This window comes from Chrysochloris asiatica, unplaced genomic scaffold (genome assembly GCF_000296735.1).
Source record: "Chrysochloris asiatica unplaced genomic scaffold, ChrAsi1.0 scaffold00004, whole genome shotgun sequence".
Taxonomy (NCBI): domain Eukaryota; kingdom Metazoa; phylum Chordata; class Mammalia; order Afrosoricida; family Chrysochloridae; genus Chrysochloris; species Chrysochloris asiatica.
In genome coordinates this window covers 33,638,952-33,657,016 of record NW_006408522.1, presented here as the reverse complement: position 1 = coordinate 33,657,016, position 18,065 = coordinate 33,638,952, and the positions used below count along the sequence as shown (strand labels likewise).

The window sequence follows — 18,065 nt, the reverse complement described above, 5'->3', positions numbered from 1 at the left end:
GAAAGCCTTTGCATAGTCAATAAAGCACAGGTAAACATCTTTCTGGTATTCTCTACTTTCAGCCAAGATCCATCGGACATCAGCAATGATATCTCTCGTTCCACGGCCTCTTCTGAATCCACCTCGAACCTCTGGAAGTTCTCTGTCAATGTATGATTGTAGCCGTTTCTGTATTACCTTTAGCAAAACTTGACTCACATGAGATATCAAAGAGATTGTCCCATGATTTCTGCATTCTCTTGGATCACCTCTCTTTGGAATGGGCATAAATCCCATATGGATCTCTTCCAATTAGTCGACCAGATAGTTGTCTTCCAAATTTCTTGGCAGAGATGCGTGAGTGCCTCTTGTGCCGCCTTACTTTCTTGAAAGACTTCCAAGTTTAAGGTGAATATTTTCCCTGGTGTGTAAATTATGTTTGATTCTATTCTGAAGGCAGGGTGTAAAACAACAAATTTCTAGGTTAGAGAACATTATACTCAGAGACATACATAATACACCAAGACTTCTGGATCAGTGTTCTTAAACCACCCAGATCGGAATTATCTGGGGAGCTTTTCCACAATACGGATTCCAAGGCCTTACATCCAAATCTACCGAGACTTTCCTTGGGTGGATTCTGTATTTGTTAGAAGTTTCCTTGGTGATTCGAGACTTCAGCCAGGGAGACCACTTGCTGTGTTACACTCAATAGGAAAGGAATATATTCCTACAAGGCTAGTAAATAAATATCATAAATTTCTCTTATTAAAAAATATAGTTTCCTCATGTTATTGAAAGAAAAATATTATAACCATTAACTTGAGATCCAATACATTTATAATGAAAGTTTCGTTATTTTTCCAAGTTGAAATAGCTCATAGATAGCTGTATACAACAATAGCAACAATCAAAACAAGAACACACAGAAGCTTCTCTGTCCTTCAAAGTGTTGTCTGCTTGAAAAAGCTAGTTCTTTTCATTTAAATAAGTACTGCTTCAAAGATTGGGAAAGCATGCAGAAATGCCTCAGAATTATCATCATCATAAAATATGGGTTTACAGACATTTAATTTGTTTTACATTAAACACGTTAGGCCTTTGGACTTGTGCAAAGTTCTGATTGTGCCGATCATTGTTGTATTTAGTGCTCAACAATCAGAAGGAAACTTGCGGATGCCAGAATTCTTAATACTTCCCTGGAAAATGTGTACTAATAGCTCTTTCACTTAAGAAAGATAGGTAGCAACCATAGCAATTGCTCATAAAATCTTGACTCATAAAAAAAGTCTTTGTTCCTACAATTTTCTATGGAGAGTTATAAAACTAAAAATATAAGTCATTAAATGTTAAGTAAGATATTTTTTCCTTTCCCCAGGCCTCTGTGGGTAGAATTCCCTAATGAATTAGAGACTTTCAGTGTGGAAGATGAATACTTGTTGGGTGAGCATTTCTTGAGTAATTGTCGTTTTGATAAGTACTGTAGTTATGTTTTTGTTAATATATTGTATAAGAGCACTAAAAAAAATTTGAATCCCAAGGAAGCTACAAAACAAAAGAAATTTCTTCTCAAAGATTTTTGTACCTGTATGCGTTGGTGATAGCCTAGCACTAGTCTTTTGTCATGTAGCACTTCTCATAATATTCTTTCTGTTAACTTCAAATAAGTCCATTCTGGTTTTGGATGCAATTTGGGATTCTTGTTCTGAATATATTCCTAAACCCTGTGAGAGCACCGTAGGGAAGGTGGAGTCGAAAATAAGTGAATCCAATGGATATAGCAAGACCTAGAGGAGCTTACTTCATATGTAGTAATAAGTATTTTCTTTGGTTGACTTTTTCTTTAACAAGAGTACCTTAGTTATCTAGTGCTGCTATAACAGAAATATCTGAAATAGGTGACTTCAACAAACAAATTTATTTTCTCACAGTTAGGTGGCTAGAAGTCCAAATTCAGGCCACTGTTGACTCTGGAGGAAGGTCCTTGTTTGTTCAGCTTCTTTCCTCCATGATCTTCAAATGGCTTGGCATCTACTCCCCACTGTGCTTTTTTGCTGCTTGCCCAAAAGATAAACCTAATTTATTGTTGTTCTAAACAATGTTCTAAACATCGTTCTAAACAATGAGAAGAACCTCAAAATATTTTGGGTTTAAAAAAACAAAACAAAAAACCTAGCTCTTTAAGTCTCTATTCAACCCTTTAGGCGTAGTTTAATAGACACTTCCCTTGGAGAAACCGTCCCTGACCAATCCTTCCTTCCTTATACCTAGTTCTACTCACTCTAGTCAAAGTCAGTTCCTCTTACTACTGATTCTCATTCCTTCTTGTGCTTTTGCCTTCTTGGTATTTGTTGTAACTCTAAATAATACATAATTACTTGTTCAGGATCTGTCTTCACTGGCTATAAATTCCAAGAAAGCAGGGGTGTGTTTATCCTATTTGCTACTATATCTCCAGAGTCTAGCACAGTGTCTGGCACTCAATAAATATTTGATAAGTAAAAGAATGAATTCATAAGTGGGTGAATTTTACATACATATGGTACACCAAGGTCAAAGCAAAATTAATAAATCAATTTGCCTTTAAGAGAATCTATAACCTTCCCAATAATAACTGTCAAACAAGAGGATATGAGGATCCACACTGACAACACTCCTTTATAAAAGCTGTGGGCTCACCGTCATCATAGACATTCACAGCAAAAAGTGAAGCACTTGGAGAGACACAATGGCACATTCCAACTACTGGGCACATGTTGTTGTTAGGAGCCATCAAGTCAGTACTGACTCATAGCGACCTTATGTACAATAGAACAAAATACTACCCAGTCCAGGGCCAACCTCACAATTGTTGCCACACTTGAGTCCATCGACGCTGCCACTTTGCCAATCCATCTCACTGGGGGGTCTCTTTTTCTCTGACCCTCCACCTTACCAAACATCCTCCAGCGACTGGTCCCTCCTGACAATATGTCCAAAGTATGAGAGTCGAAGTTTGGCCATCCTGGCCTCCAAGAAGCACTCTGGCTGCACTTTTTCCAACACAAATCTGTTGGTTCTTTTGGCAGCCCATGGCACTTTGAATATTCTTTTCCAACACCAATAACTCAAAAGCATCAATTCTTCTATGGGCTTCCTTATTCACTGTCCAGCTTTCGAATGCATACGAAGTTATTGACAATACCATGGCTTGGGTCAGGTGTACCGTAGTCCTCAAGCTGACATCTTTGTTCTTCAACACTTTAAAAAGGTCTGGTGCAGCAGATTTGCCTAATGCAATACATTGTTTGATTTCTTGACTGCTGCTGCCATGAGTGTTGAAGAGTGAAGTCATATATTTGCAATTATACCCAAAGTACAACTACCATAGACTGTATTAGTATCTCTACAATCTTACTATACCTAAGTGGATTGATTCATGCCAAGTAATGATAAGATACCTGCTTCTTTCTAACAACTAACTCATCATATAGTCTCAACCTTCAAGAAGTTCACAATTGAGTGACACTGTGAGTTAAGCATTGGGCTGCAAACCACAAGATCGGTGTTCAAACCAGTTGCCCCTTTGGAGAAAGATGAGACTTTCTGTTCCTGTGAAGATTTACAGCCTCATAGGATCACTATGAGTGGGAATGGACACAATGATAATGGGTTAAGACCACAAGAACTCTCAATTCAATTGAAATGATGTCTTCAGGCCTCTTATTATGATTCTCAACTCATTTCTTCTCCATTTTTTAGGCAGTGCTCTGCTGGTTCATCCAGTCACAGAACCAAAAGTCACCATGGTTGATGTGTTTCTGCCAGGATCAGATGAGGTAATAGTAAATGACAAACAGCCACGTATCTTATGTCTCTTTCATCTCTTCATTCTGATGAGTTAGTCCCTTTCAGGGAAAACATTTTTTTTTTTATCCTGCAGTTGTGAACCCAGCCTAAATGACTATAGCTACTGAAGATTTCTTATAAATCTTGATCACTGTCCTCAGGGGTCAAAAACTTAATGGGAGAGGAGAGAGAAGAGAAAGATGAATAGATGATGAATTCAAGAAAGATCATCCAGTCACAGAACCAAAAGCCACAATAGTTGATATGTTTCTTCCAGGATCAGATGGTTCTTTATCTTCAAATTTTGACTCATATAAGTAACTCCTTGTAAACATATTGAGGCTTTGAGTAAGTAGAAATTTTCAGTCTACAGTGAGGTATGGAATTCTGGGAGGAAACATAAGAGACTTCAGTCTTCTGTTCTGGCTCTATCTGAATCAAGTATTTTTAGTACCAAAAGTTGGTCTCCAGACACTCATCCAACCAAATAAAAAGTAACAGCAGTAACTTCCCTCTGTGCCCCACCAGCCTGCCTCTGCTCTTTTGTTAGTTAGTGTCATTAATCATTGTCACCACATAGAATATCATCTTGAACCTGCTGGAACCCAGGGCACTGAACCCAGGCTGATTACAGGAGAGAGGGTACTAACCTATGGACTGCAGGTGAGAGAGGTATGAATAATAAGAGACAAGTGTGTATCCAGAGGGGTCATGAGAAGAGACAGGACAGAAACTTGGGGCAGCAGACCAGACAGAGCAGGAAGGAGACAGAGCTTGGAGAGATCCCTGAGAACTAGAGCATCACCATAGGATTCAGCAGGCCGGACAGAGCCTGTGATAACTGATGAGCTGAGGTGGGACCACCATGTCAAGAAACTCCTGATGGCAAGTGAGGAGATAGCTAAACCAGGCCACACTCACTGCTTACAATGATCAAGCACTGAATGACAACACACAGGAAACTCTGTCCAGTTCTCCCTTGAGCCAGCTTCATATGTTTGATGTGGCATTCGTTTCCAGACCTGAACGGTAACTGAGAGCCATAGTGTTGGTGTTCTGCCAGTCTCGGTTTAACCAGTAAGCCTTGTCTTGTTTATGATTTTGAGTTTTGTTCCACAATTTCTCCCACTCTATCCAGGACATTCTAATGTAATCCCCTTCAGAGCTGGGCACCATTTAACTTTTATAGTTTCAGGGTTGTAGAGATTAAGGTTCACACATTCTGTTGGACTAATTGTTTCCAAGTGTCTTCAATTTTCATCACTCTTCTTTCCTCCTATCAGAGAGAGACCTGTAGTTGCACCTTAGATGCCCACTTATGAGCTTTTAAGATCCCAGTCACTACTCCCCAAAGTAGGATATAGAACATTGTCTTTGAGGATTATGCTATACTGAGGCCCCAGGCCCAGCGACTCATTCCCTCAAAGTGTTTGGGCATGTCTAAGAGGTTTTCATAACCTTGCCCCCTGTACTCTTCACCACATCCATGGATATGTTTACAGCAAAGGTTAAAAATCTATGTACAGATATCCTCTGTCAAACCTTTCTGAATTTGTGTATATATTCCCTATTTTTTAAAAAAAGACACCAAACTACCCTTCTCACAGAACTCTACTCAGTGAGGTTCGAAAATTCATTGTAACGGCCACACAGAACTCTTGACACCATGCTCGCAGTTACAGGGTTTACTAGGGAAGCAGTTATTGTTGTTAAGTGCCATCGATTTGGTTCAGACTCATAGCACTCTGTGTAGGGTTTCCGAGGCTGCAAGTCTTTGCAGGAACAGGAAGCCTCATCTTTCTCCTACACAATAGCTGGTGGATTTGGACCCCCATCTGCAGTTAGCAGTTCAGTGTTTATCTGACAGAACTACAGAGCTCCTGTTAGGGAAGTTAATGGGTTACAATTCAGAAACATTTAGGGCACAGTTCTTCCAGTCAGGATAGTCTTTCCTTTGTCATGCCCATAGGCATATCTGTCTCTGGCCATCAGCCCTTTGCCCTTGCCTCTGCCCTGCTCAGGCAATACTGCAAAGCCTCTTTTATGACTTCTGATAAATGCCCACAGGGTGCACTACTCCATCAAAATGCTGAGCCTAAAGACGCTCAGCTCTAGCTCTGTGGGTTGGCAGACTTAGCTCTCCTAGTTAAATGCCTAAAGGCACCCCACTAGGCAAACAAGCCTCCTTCCCAAAGTCATTCAGCTTACATGCTCTGGGGACTGGGAAGCCCACTTTTTGGTTTCTGCCCTGACTCTTGGTTCTGCTGCAGCCGCTCCTCTGCTTCTCCTCCCTTGTCACAGCCTTCTGTCTCAGGGTCAGGGAGGTTCAGTGTGTGTGGATCTCGGGGTCCAAAGGATGCACTGTGCTCCTGACTCTTCTTTAATGGTAGTAAGATTCTCCCCCTCCTGCTTCTGAGGTGGTTCATTTTATACTTAGAGTTCCAAGTTTTTACAGTCATAATTAACTCTGTTAAATACACACAAGTGAATTATATAAGCATTTTCTCCCATCTTCTTTATCCAGACCCAGCAGGGCAAAAATGATGCTTGGTGGGAGTTACAAAGAGTATGGGTGGAAGAGCTTTATGAAGTAATTCACTGCCCTGCACTCCCACTCTCCCTCCCACACCCACTCAGCCTGTGTATATATCCATGTGGTTATGTGCTGTGCAGTCGGTTCAGACTCATAGAGACCCTGTACAGGGTTTCCGAGGCTGTAAATCTTTACAGGAACAGAAAGCCTCATCTTTCTCCCATGGAACAGCTGGTAGTTTCGAACTGCTGACCTTGAGGTTAGCAACCCAGCTCGTAACCACTGAGCTACCAGAGCTCACTGTTACTGCAGGATTGTGTGTACAGCAGTATGTACTCTCTTCCCTTTAACTCTTGCACTCCTTCCCATGTCTTCCCCTGCCTTCTTCATACTTCTGCCAAGCTCCCTGTTGTCTATTGCTTTCCCTTTCACCCAAGTTAACACATTTCTACCCTCTAGTCAGTGAATGACTCCCCTTCCTTCTGACCTTGGTAACCTCCAAAGAAGTTTCAGAAAGGGGTTTTTTTTGTTTCCCTGCTGCTTCCTGTTGATGTCTTAAGAGTTTATTTTATCAGATTACTTGGTGGAACCTTTTTTGTACTTCAGCAATTAAGCAGTCTTGACAGGGATCCTAGATAAGCGTTTGAACCTTATCCTTGAGTCGTCCTCTGAAAAACAAAATGATGGGATGAGAGTAGCTCCAAGTTTCCATTTGCCTTTCTCTCAGGAGGTTGCTTTCCTTCTCTGACACTTTCCTTTTATCCTGTCTCCTTTGTAAGTTAAATAACTGCAATATACCTTCCTCCTTTTTATTCCCTCAAATTTTCTGTCATCTCCTGCTAGAAGCATAAAGTGTTGATAAGCCATCTGCTATGATGGCAGAAACTGTGTCTTTTTTGTTTACTCGTACATGACCGGTGCCTGGCATTTAGTAGGTTGTTCAATAAATAATCTTTGAATAAATGAATGAACAAATGGACAGCCTTTTAATCAAAAGTAAGTCACAGTACTTAGTTGGTCCTTTGGGATCTTGGCATATAGTCTTCCTGAAGATATATAATACTGATTTTAGCTTTTTGATTATTCGAAGTCCAGATGAGTAGATTTTTACTGCTTAATGAAATTGGAAGCAGAATTGCTCATATACTCTTTCATTGGCCATATACTTACCATTTTAGGTCTGGTATGACTGTAAGACATTTGCTCATTGGGACGGAGCATGCAGTGTGAAGATCCCAGTAGCTTTGGACACTGTAAGTTATTTTCAGATTTTTAGTCTTCTTTACCTACTGCTCTTATGTAGAAAGGGCCAAGAATGTGAGTGTGCTACAGACATATAAAGACAGAAAAGAAATTTGTAGCTGCCCGGGACTGGAGCAGAGGGAGTTCTTGTGGAGGAATGAGGAGTGACTGTTGATGGGTACAGAGTTTCTTTGGGGGTTAATAAATGTATTTTAAATTGATTGTGGTGATGATTGCTTAACTGTAAATACACCAAAAGCCATTGAATTATAGACTTAAAATGGATGAATTACATGGCATGAGATCACATATACTCAGATTTTACAGTATGAAACACAACTCTTCCCCATATATTTACATATATATGTCTGAGAAAAATAATAGCACTGAAAACATGGTGGTCATCACACATGCCACACAGAATGCTCTTTTACACAACCATGTCAAAAACCATGAGTTTCCCATTGTAGCCCTGGGCCTCTAAGCCCCAGAGAATGTTACCAGTTACCATGTTAGACTCAAAGTGGCCTGTCCAGACTGACGGAGTTTCTAAAGAGGACTTCCCCTGCAGCACAATCACAAGCACAGGCTTTAACAGTGTGAAGATGAGTCCATGACTACTTTCATAAAGCAACAGCAGCAGCCATCTGAATGCCATTATAAAGAAAGCTATCTCAGGTGTCAACTTAAGATCTAGAAGAGAACTTCATCATCTCCAGTAATCCCCCCACAGTTACAAGGGAAGAAATTGGGTTCAGAAAAGTTAAATTACATGCCCCCACTAGATTGTGGCAGAACTGAGACAAGAATCAAGTTGTTTGGGGTTGCACTCCAGAGCCCATTCCACTCTAACTTTACTGCCTCGTTCTTCAAAGAAAAATAAAAAGGAAGAGAAAGATAGGCCCATTTGAGGTGGAGGTAGGGAAAAAGGTGTGCTTTACTGCTTGCTGCCAACTGGAAGTCAAGTAGAAAGTGGACATCTTAACTATTAAGCCCTCACTCCAACTTCATATATGTATCCCTTGCCTATACTGCCAGCATACAAGCCCTAATGTGACGCAGGCAGCTTCCTTATAGGGTATTTGTGTGGAAAATAAAAAACCTACAGGAACTTCTCCTTCTGGGAATGCCACTCCAGAAAGCAGGCCTAAAAAAAGCTAGCCATTGACGTTGAGTTGGTGCTGACTCATGGTGAACCCACGTGATACAGATTAGAACTGCCCCTTAGGGTTTTCTTGGCTGTAGTCTTGATAAAAGCACCACTAGGTGGGTTTGAACTGCCAACACCCAGAGTCCTAATGCCTGGGTGGTACCTACAGCCTTGTTATAGAATCACTTAAAGTGGAATCTTGGTGGGGATAATTACTGGACTGCTAACCACAAGGATGGCAATTCAAACTCACCAGCCACTCCCCAGAAATACTTTACAGAGTTGCTGTGGGTGGGAACCTACTCCCTGGCACTTACCAACAACAACAAAGTAGTAGCTTCTAGAAGAGAAGCAGTTTCACATATTTGCCCTCAGAGCTGAGACAGTCATTCTGGTGATCCAGAGAAGAAAGGAACAAAGAAAAGTGATAGGCTTCAGTGAGTAAAGACAAAAGCCATCTCCCCTAACCAAGAAACCACCATCTCTTATAAACTCATGCACACACATCTGGGACTACTTACACAGGTAGAAAAATTCACTCTTTAGCAAAGTTCTAGAAATAAACATGTGTATTAATATTGAATGGAGTCCTGGTGTGGCACTGTGGGTTAATGCTCCAGACTGCAAAGCCGTTTGAACTGCAAGGTCGGCACTTTAAGTTCACCAGCTGCTTCCTGGAAACCCTATTCAGGATCGCTATGGGTCAGAATCAACTCTACGGCACTTAACAACAACAACAGTTAATATTGAATAGGAAAATTACAAAACACAAAATAGGAAAGGCCACTTATAGGATAGATAAAATAGAGTTCATCACTTAAAAGAAGAAACAGTAAAGGCATTGTATTTATTTCCTGTGGCTGGATAACAAATCACCACCAGTTAAGTCATTTTAAACGACAGAAGTTTGTTCTCTCACTGTTCTGGAAGCTTAAAGTACAAAATCTGGCAGCACTGTGCTCTCTCGTCTATCCTGTGGTTAGCACTCAGTGCTTACCCTACAGCGCCACACCAGGACTCCACACAGCGCTCCTGGTCAGTTCTAGCTGCTGGTGGCTCCAGGAGTTTCCTGACTTGTGACTGCAGAGCTCCAGTCTCTGCCTCTGTCTTCACATGTCCTTCACATCCCTGTGTCAGACTTCTCGTGTTTTCTAATAAGGACATTTGTCATTGGATTTAGGACCCACCTGAGTAATCCAAGATGATCTTATTTGGAGATCCTTGATTACATTGGCGAAAACTCTTCTGTCAAATCAGGTCACATCCAGAGGTCCCAGGGCTCAGGATATGGCAGGCCACCATGCAAGTTTTCAACCTACTATAGAAAAGGAGCTCTGGTAGCGTAGTGGTTACGAATCGGGCTGCGAACCGCAAGGTCAGCAGTTCGAAACTACCAGCTGTTCCGCGCGAGAAAGAGGAGGCTTTATGCTCCCGTAAAGATTTATAGCCTCGGAAACCCTGTACAGGGTCACTATGAGTTGGAACCGACTCGACGGCACTTAACAACAACAACAATAGAAATAGAGATAATATGTTGATGAAAATGAGACAGTTCACTAGTAACTAAAGAGTTTACGTGTTTTAGGGCTTGAAGTCTTTTTCTTCAAATGTCAAGGTTGTCATATTAGGAAATGCTAGCTCTGTGCCCACAAATTTATTTTGACCTCATTTGTGCTTATAAAGATGTAACTATGAGTCTTGTGCTCATAAATTTTTTAAATTCTACTTTGACATCTCCTTATGTGACTATACCTCCTGAGAAGTGTTGTTCTGTTTTAGATACCAGTGTTTCAACGAGGTGGGAGTGTGGTACCCTTAAAGACAACAATAGGAAAATCCACTGGCTGGATGGCTGAGGCCCCCTATGCTCTCCGAGTAGCTCTAAACTCCAAGGTATTTGGGAAATTTGGTAACTTTACAAACATCTCATTTGTTATTCCTCTCTTTACAGTGGTAGCCTTTTGCATGTGTAAAAGTAGTGATCTTCCTGTCAGAGATAGGGACTTCAGATGTTGATCTAATTCTGAGATAGTATTTTCAGAGACACCACCTCTGCCACTAACCATACTTTGCAGTTTATATTTATTTCAAAAAGGCCTAGCTCTTTGTGTTCCTCTAGTGTATGACTAGCCAGGATAGATTGAGTATTCAATGCATATACCTGTATTTGTATGATATATAACTACTTTGTATAATTTCTCACAAATGTCTTTATTCTCTTGCTTCCTTGAAAGCCTTTATAAGCACATGCTCTTCCTGTGATTCACTCTCCAGGGTTCTGCGGTTGGTGAGTTATATCTTGACGATGGACATTCATTCCAGTATTCACACCAGAAACAGTTCGTACACAGGAAGTTTTCATTCTGTTCAGGTGTTTTGATCAATAGGTAATGCCAGTAAAGAAGTCATGTGTTTTTTTAGATAAATTTTGCTGTCTTGTTTGCATCTTCAAATACACAGCTGATGTTTTGTTGTTGCTAAAAGCCATCGAGTTGGGTCCAACTCATAGTAACCTTATATACAGTTTCCAAGGAGTGGCTGGTGGGTTTGAAATGCCAGACTTGCAGTTAGCAGTCCAATGTTTTTCAGGAAATGAATGGTGGAGATTGTTTGTGAGGTATTTTCAGTCATTTCACCATGAATGCCCCTTTTTTATTATCTCCATCTTCATTTCTCCTTCTCTCTGTAAAATATAAAAAAAGGACTCAATGTAAACTTCCATTAATCTCATTCAACAATTCATTAAGTTTCTGATTTCTTACAACTTGATTGCATTGCTCATGTCACTTTTGTTCTTCAGTGATTTCTCTCCAAACAGCTTATTAAAAGAAGACAGGTTTTATTTTAACGATATGACTTAGTGACTAGTCCAAACCCCCATTCCCTGCCTCCTAATATCATACGTATCTTTCCAGCTGTGCTGACAAGAGGGGTCATTATCCCAGCAAGTGTGTGGTGGAGCAGATCTTGATCCTAGGTGTCAGGAAGCAGCCTTCTACTGTGACCACCCACTCAACTGGTGAGAAGAAAGCAGGCTATTCTAACGTCATCATTAGTTCTTATTAGCATAGAAGCATCTCCAGTGACGAGATGATTAGTCCCACAACTCATGTAATGTGCTTAGGTCAAGCTAACTCTCTTCTTTATGGTGAAATTACACCTATGAGTCTTGGGTGTGCTCTCTTCATGAATTGATCTTTCTGCTCATTATGAGCCATAAATAATTTCTTAAGTACAATTATTTGGGGCTTAAAATAATATTTTAGCTTTTCTGAACTGAAAAAAGCATGAAGTTCTGGAGAATCTTAACAGTGTTTATGGAGTTCATTAAAAGACATGGGCTGGAATTTATATCCCTCCCAACCTACTGAGTTCTGGGACAGATCACTTTGCTATGAAGTGTTCCATGTTTTAAAAATTATTGGAAATCCATGGTTTAAAGTACTATAAATTTGGGTTCTTGAAAGTGGGACATAGAGCTTTATGATGTGATTAGAAAACATTTCCAATTCAAAGAAAAGATTGTTCCCTCCTAAGTATTCATCAGACTTTTCCTTTTTTATTGTCTTGCTGTTTAGATGGGGAGGATCAGCCTGTGGCTTTTACATACAGTGCCCAAACGTCCACCCTGAGCGTGAAGACGCTCTCACTGAGCATCAACACTAACTGGGAGGTCCACATCAGATGACGAGGAAATGACCTGGTGATAGCAGCTCACACTTTCCACCCGCCCCTAGGCCTTTCCTGAGAGTGTTGCTAACTCAAATCGACTTTTCTGGCTCAAAATCATCTTTCCTTAGTCACTGCAGTGCACTGATGAGCAATAGAGTTTTTCAAACTTTACATTTTTAGATGTACTAATAATACAATTTGTGTCAGACACCACCTCTTCTCCTGGATATAAGTAGCCCTGAGACATTCATGGAGTTTTTAAATCTCCCATTGCCTTTTGTGCCACAGTCCTGTGGTAAGCACTGTGGCCCAGTGAGCAGAGTCAGAGGGGTTTGTTTTATGTGGGCTGTGGCCAGGCCATGCATTAGAGTCCATTTGACTGCAGCAGCTGAGTTGTGCCAGACTTTCTCCAGTTAGAGAGCAGCCTCCGAGACCCCCCAGTGATGTCTCACCCACTTAGGGCAAGCAGCGCTTTCCTGCGGCCACTGCATATACTGCAGCAGACTTATTCCCCTCAAATGTTAACTTAGAAAGAAGCCAGGCTGAAAAATTCCAGATGAATCTCCTAATTCGAATTTCTTTGTCTTCATTGTTTTTATTAAATACTGTCTGCTAGCTAAAGGACATTTATAGTATGAGAACGTGAGTAAATCATAATAAAAATGAATTCCCTGTCCCTACCACCAAATACTTGAGAAATACAAGTAGAATACAAGGTTGGATGAGGGTAATGGGGTGAAGTACTTGCCTTATGAACAGAATTTAAAGGGGTGCCAAACAATAAGGCAGTAATAAAAATAAATAATATGAATTTAATAGTTTTAAAATAAAAATGAGTATAAAAATATCTGTGAGGAATAAAATACCAAATTTTAAATGAAGACAGAATCAATATTAGTGATGTTTCCTTTTGCCCCAGGCTCCATTATGGCTAGGCATGGGATACAGCTTTACTGCATACCATCACCATTTGGCTCCTGCCCACCACAGCACCTGCAGGGTCAGCCGCACCTCCTCAACACGCCTCAGCATGCACACGTTCTTAATCAGCCTTCGTCCTCTCAACACCTTGCCTTAAATTCCATAGTGTCTCCCCTCGGTCCACCTGTGCAGATCTTGCCAACTTTCCAGACTCAACTCAAATCTCACTTTTTCCATGAAGCCTTTCTAACCAATCCAATGTTACAAGGCTTTGCATTGTTTTTGCATTGTTTCCAGGCTGGCTCGTGTGCTCCTTAAGAGCATAGTATATGTATCTACCCCGAGTATTTGGCTTTCAGTAATTATTGAATGTGATTAGTTAATTATGGATTTGATTATTTAAAAAGTGAGAAGTAAGAGGATTTGTTAATGATTTATTGTACTGACAAAGGTTCTTGCATACAATAAATACTATAAATTTTCTCATGGACATATTTCATCATGAGATTTGAACTTTGCACCAAATATAAATTAAAATAGACACATGGATTTTTTTGCTTCTGTTTCTGTAAGTTTTGCAATTAAGGAAAGGAAGCTTCCTATATGAGTGCAATCCTTATTTCCCAGATTCAAATTTCCCTTGCGAATCTAAAATATGATTTAACCTGAAAACTGAGTACGCTTACCTAATAGATGACGGCTACAAAATGGTAGAAAGCTTTATGAAATAAAAATATCAAAATGTGTATTGTGCAGTGAATTATTTGATGTTTTTTTCTAAAACATTAAACTCCCAGAAGAAGATGCTGACTGATTATGTGATTCAGTTGTAAGTGATTGTTAACAGGACTGATTGTGATTGGTCCCATTGACATCCTGCTGGGTGTAAAATGAGTCCTCTCAGAAACAGGGGATGGGGGTCTGGATCTTACTACCATCTAGAAGCAAGAGCCAGAAGTAGAGAGTACCGTTTGGACCCTGAGATCCCTGCACATTGAACTCCTTCAACCCAGGGACAGAAAGGTGTGACACTGGAGGAGTGACAGAGGAACAGCTGCAGCAGAACCTGGACACAGAGCATTGGACTTTCCCTCCTACAGGGAAGGTCCACAACGAGTGACTTTGGGTAGGAGACTTGCTTGCAGAGAGTGGGGTGTCTCCAGGCACATAAGTGAGGGAGCTAGGTTTGTTGACCCTTGGAGCTAGAGCTGAGGCTTTTTGTGGCTAGGTGTGTCCTGTGGGCATTTATCTGCAGGCCTCAAAGAGCTATGTAACATTATCTGAACAGAGGAGTGGCTGCCCAGACTGAGAGAACTGTGCCCTGAGCATTTCTGACCCTAAATTGTAACTTGTTAACTTCCCTAGTAAATCCCATAGTTGTGAGTATGAATTCTGTGTGGCCATTATAATGAATTACGGAGCCCAGATGAGTACAGAGTGCTGTGGGGGGGAATGGATGATTGGTTCCAATAGTGTGACGCTATTGGTTTTCCACATTTTCTCCACACTTCTGAAGATGGGATCTCCCTCTCTCTAACCCTTCCCAAAAGAATTCTGTGCTTTTCTGCTTGCGCCACGTCAAAATGACAGTTCGGACATACTCGAAGGACTCAAATCATGTTCATTTTCAGTGTTCTTCAAGTTTGAGGAACAAAAATCTAAAGAAGCAAGGTTGAAGCTGTAGGGTGGATGGGGTAAGGTTTCACAGTGAAATCTTCTGGCTCCCCTTGAAGAACGTACACATGCGCTGTCGTAATGGGAAAGGTCTGCAGTACAACTTTCTTGCCCTTTTTCTCACCAATGCAGCTCTTCGTTTTCTCTTAACACTTCATAATAATCACCCATGATTTTCCTGTGTCCTTCTAGAACATCTATCAGTTACCTCTATGGAATTCCAAAAAATCATCACTATAACCTTCTGAGCTGACCCTCTCCACTTATATTTAACTGGCTCAGCAGATCCCCTCAGAATTGGGCCTTTTGTTTTTTAGGCACCCTAAGAAGACTAACTTAAGTGTATTACTGAGAGAACTTACCTGCCGTCATCCACTGATCACAGAGACATGTTTAAACACATTTGGAATAAGCTCATTCATGTTGAACTGGTCCCTAGTAGCAATAGTTTTTGACTTACCCTTGTTAGAAATGAATCCCGCATAAAAGACACTCGGTGAGACTAAATTACTTTGGCAAAGTAAAATTTACTCTTGCAAGAGGGTGCGTGCGCATAGCCGTACATACACGAACAGGCTAGCGAGCACACTGAGTGGGCAGTCCACTCGGGTTTTTAATCCCTGACGCAAGTCTCAAGGCTGTGTCTCACCCTATTGGCTAGGGTTTTGACCGCACAATCTATTCCCTTACTCGGTTGGCTAGTTCAAATTTTTAAGGCGCACGTTCCTACTTTAGGAAAAGAAGAGAGGGGTCAGTCTTTACTCCAGGAAGTTGTTGTTGTTGTTGTTATGTGCCATGGAGTCGGAACCGACTCATAGCGACCCTGTACAGGGTTTCCGAGGGTGTAAATCTTCACGGGAGTAGAAAGCCTCATCTTTCTCCCGCGGAGCAGCTGGTAGTTTCAAACTGCTGACCTTGCGGTTCACAGCCCAAGTCGTAACCACTACGCTACCAGAGCTCCTTACTCCAGGAAGTAGTTTAAGGAAAAAGAAAGTTATCATAAATTCCTTACTCCAGGAAGTGGTTTAAATAAAAAGAAAGTGACCATAAATTCTTTACTCACTTCAGGAAGTAACCAAAGAAAAAGAGAGAGATCATAATGTCTTTACTTCAGGAAATAAAAAAGTTACCCGAATATAATAAACAGGATTATAATTTTTTTCCACACCCTCATAAATGTTGGTTTTTTAATAGATATAAAGCTCTCTCATTCCAATCAACATCTTTTGCATGTCTATATTTTCATTTAAAATATTTTTGATGTTTTCTCAGGGAACTGAATTTCATGTAAAAATATAGAAAGATTCATTTTAACAGGGATTTACATGAATGCATAATGTAACTTTCCTTCAAGATTAAGATGCCAAAGAATGAGCTAACAAATCAATTTAAAAAACAGAAAATACCTAATAGAAAAATGGGCAATGACAAATCACAAAAGAAATTCAGACATGCACATAAGCACATGAAAAAATACTTAGCCCCAGTGATAATGAAATAAATCTTTTCTTTGCCTGACTGACTAAGAATAAAAATAGTGAAAATACCCAGTGCTGATGTGAGGAAATGCACATTCTTATGTATTGTTGGTGGAATTGTAAGTAATTTTCATCATTTGGGATGGCAATTTGGCAATAGTATCAAAATTTTTTATTGGCATATACAGCAATTCTAGTTCAGATAAACCTAAAAAAATACACAGCTACTAATGGTTAAGTATGGAGTCCCAGTGTGACGCTGTGGGTTAATGCACTAGACTGCAAAGTCGGTTGAAACCACAAGGTCAGTGATTCAATCTCACCAGCTGCTCCTTGGAAATCCTATACAGGGTCGCTGTGGGTTGGAACTGACTTGACAACACTTAACAACAACAACAATGGTTACGTGGCTTATACTGTAGAAAACTTGAAATAAGCCAAATACACTTTAACAAGGGATTGGTTAAATAGCATTTTCAAGTAGTGGATTATTATGCAGCAATTAAATTAATAATCTATATATCAATATAGGAATATGGTTTTGATAATATGTTCATAAAGTGATTTTATTTAGATCAAATTACAATAAAACAAATTCAATGTGAGAGACATCTGTACTCTTCAAAAGGCGATGGTTGAGAACAAACAAGATGGCGGCTCAGGTAGACGTGCAGTGAGGAGCTCCGCTGGCAACAACACAGAATACCAGACCAATCAGGCTCGGGATGGTGCCAGAACTCTGAACCACATATAAAGGAATATTTAGAAGGTTGGAAGGCATACAGCTAGGGGGATTTGTAGCAGAAGCAAGAAATCCATTACTTTCTAATTCAAGACACTCAGGTGCTCCAGGAGCCGCCATCTTGGGTGAGACCAAGCAGGGGAAGGATCAGAGCAGCCACGGACGCCTGACAGAACTGTGGAGATAAAGGTGTGGACATTCTTTTTTTTTTTTTTTTGCTATCTGTTCGTTGGTCCCTCGCTATCTGCGCACCTCCATTCTGGTGACTATAGGGGTGCCTGAATGAGTGGACACCCCAGCCTCACCTTTGGAGGGTTCTACTACGCATGCGCACAGATCTCCTTGAACTCTAAAGAGAGTTTCCACTTCAAACCAAATGGCCACAACTGGCCCTGAACTGTTTATAACTAGAAAAAAGGCCTGAACGGGGTTTGTGGAGCGGGACAGGCAGACAAAAAAGGAAATAGGCCAAAAATTAAATCCTAGGTTACGTCAAAACGACAAACAGTGGTATCTTGAAATTTCTCAGGAAGAAGAGTGAAAAGGGAAGCCCATTTCCTGATCACATCTACCTAGAGGCAAGGCCAGGTAGCTTTCTTTCAAATTTCTTGACATAGATGAGTTAGTGCTTCCAGGGTTGAAAGATTTCAATTTGTATTTCATCAATTCCTAGAGCCTTGATTTTGGCAAAGCCACCAGTACAACTTGGACTTCCTACTTCAGTACCATAGGTTCTTGATCATACCATAGGTTCTCTTGAAATGGTTGAACATCAACAATTTCTTTTTGACACAGTGACTCTGTGTATACCTTGCATCTCCTTTTGATGCTTTCTGCATCATTCAA

General features: G+C 40.6%; 1 protein-coding gene across 1 annotated transcript in view; it reads left to right on the top strand.

Annotated features, from left to right (window-relative positions):
* The window catches only part of GANC (glucosidase, alpha; neutral C), a 107,939-nt gene extending 95,519 nt beyond the window's left edge, over positions 1 to 12,420 (top strand). Inside the window, exons 18-24 of the mRNA XM_006831890.1 lie at positions 1,358 to 1,422; positions 3,721 to 3,797; positions 7,519 to 7,593; positions 10,512 to 10,625; positions 11,007 to 11,119; positions 11,648 to 11,751; positions 12,311 to 12,420. Of these exons, the coding sequence (XP_006831953.1) occupies positions 1,358 to 1,422; positions 3,721 to 3,797; positions 7,519 to 7,593; positions 10,512 to 10,625; positions 11,007 to 11,119; positions 11,648 to 11,751; positions 12,311 to 12,420 (658 nt within the window). The remainder of the gene's footprint in view (positions 1 to 1,357; positions 1,423 to 3,720; positions 3,798 to 7,518; positions 7,594 to 10,511; positions 10,626 to 11,006; positions 11,120 to 11,647; positions 11,752 to 12,310) is intronic.
* The last annotated feature ends 5,645 nt before the right edge of the window (positions 12,421 to 18,065 follow it).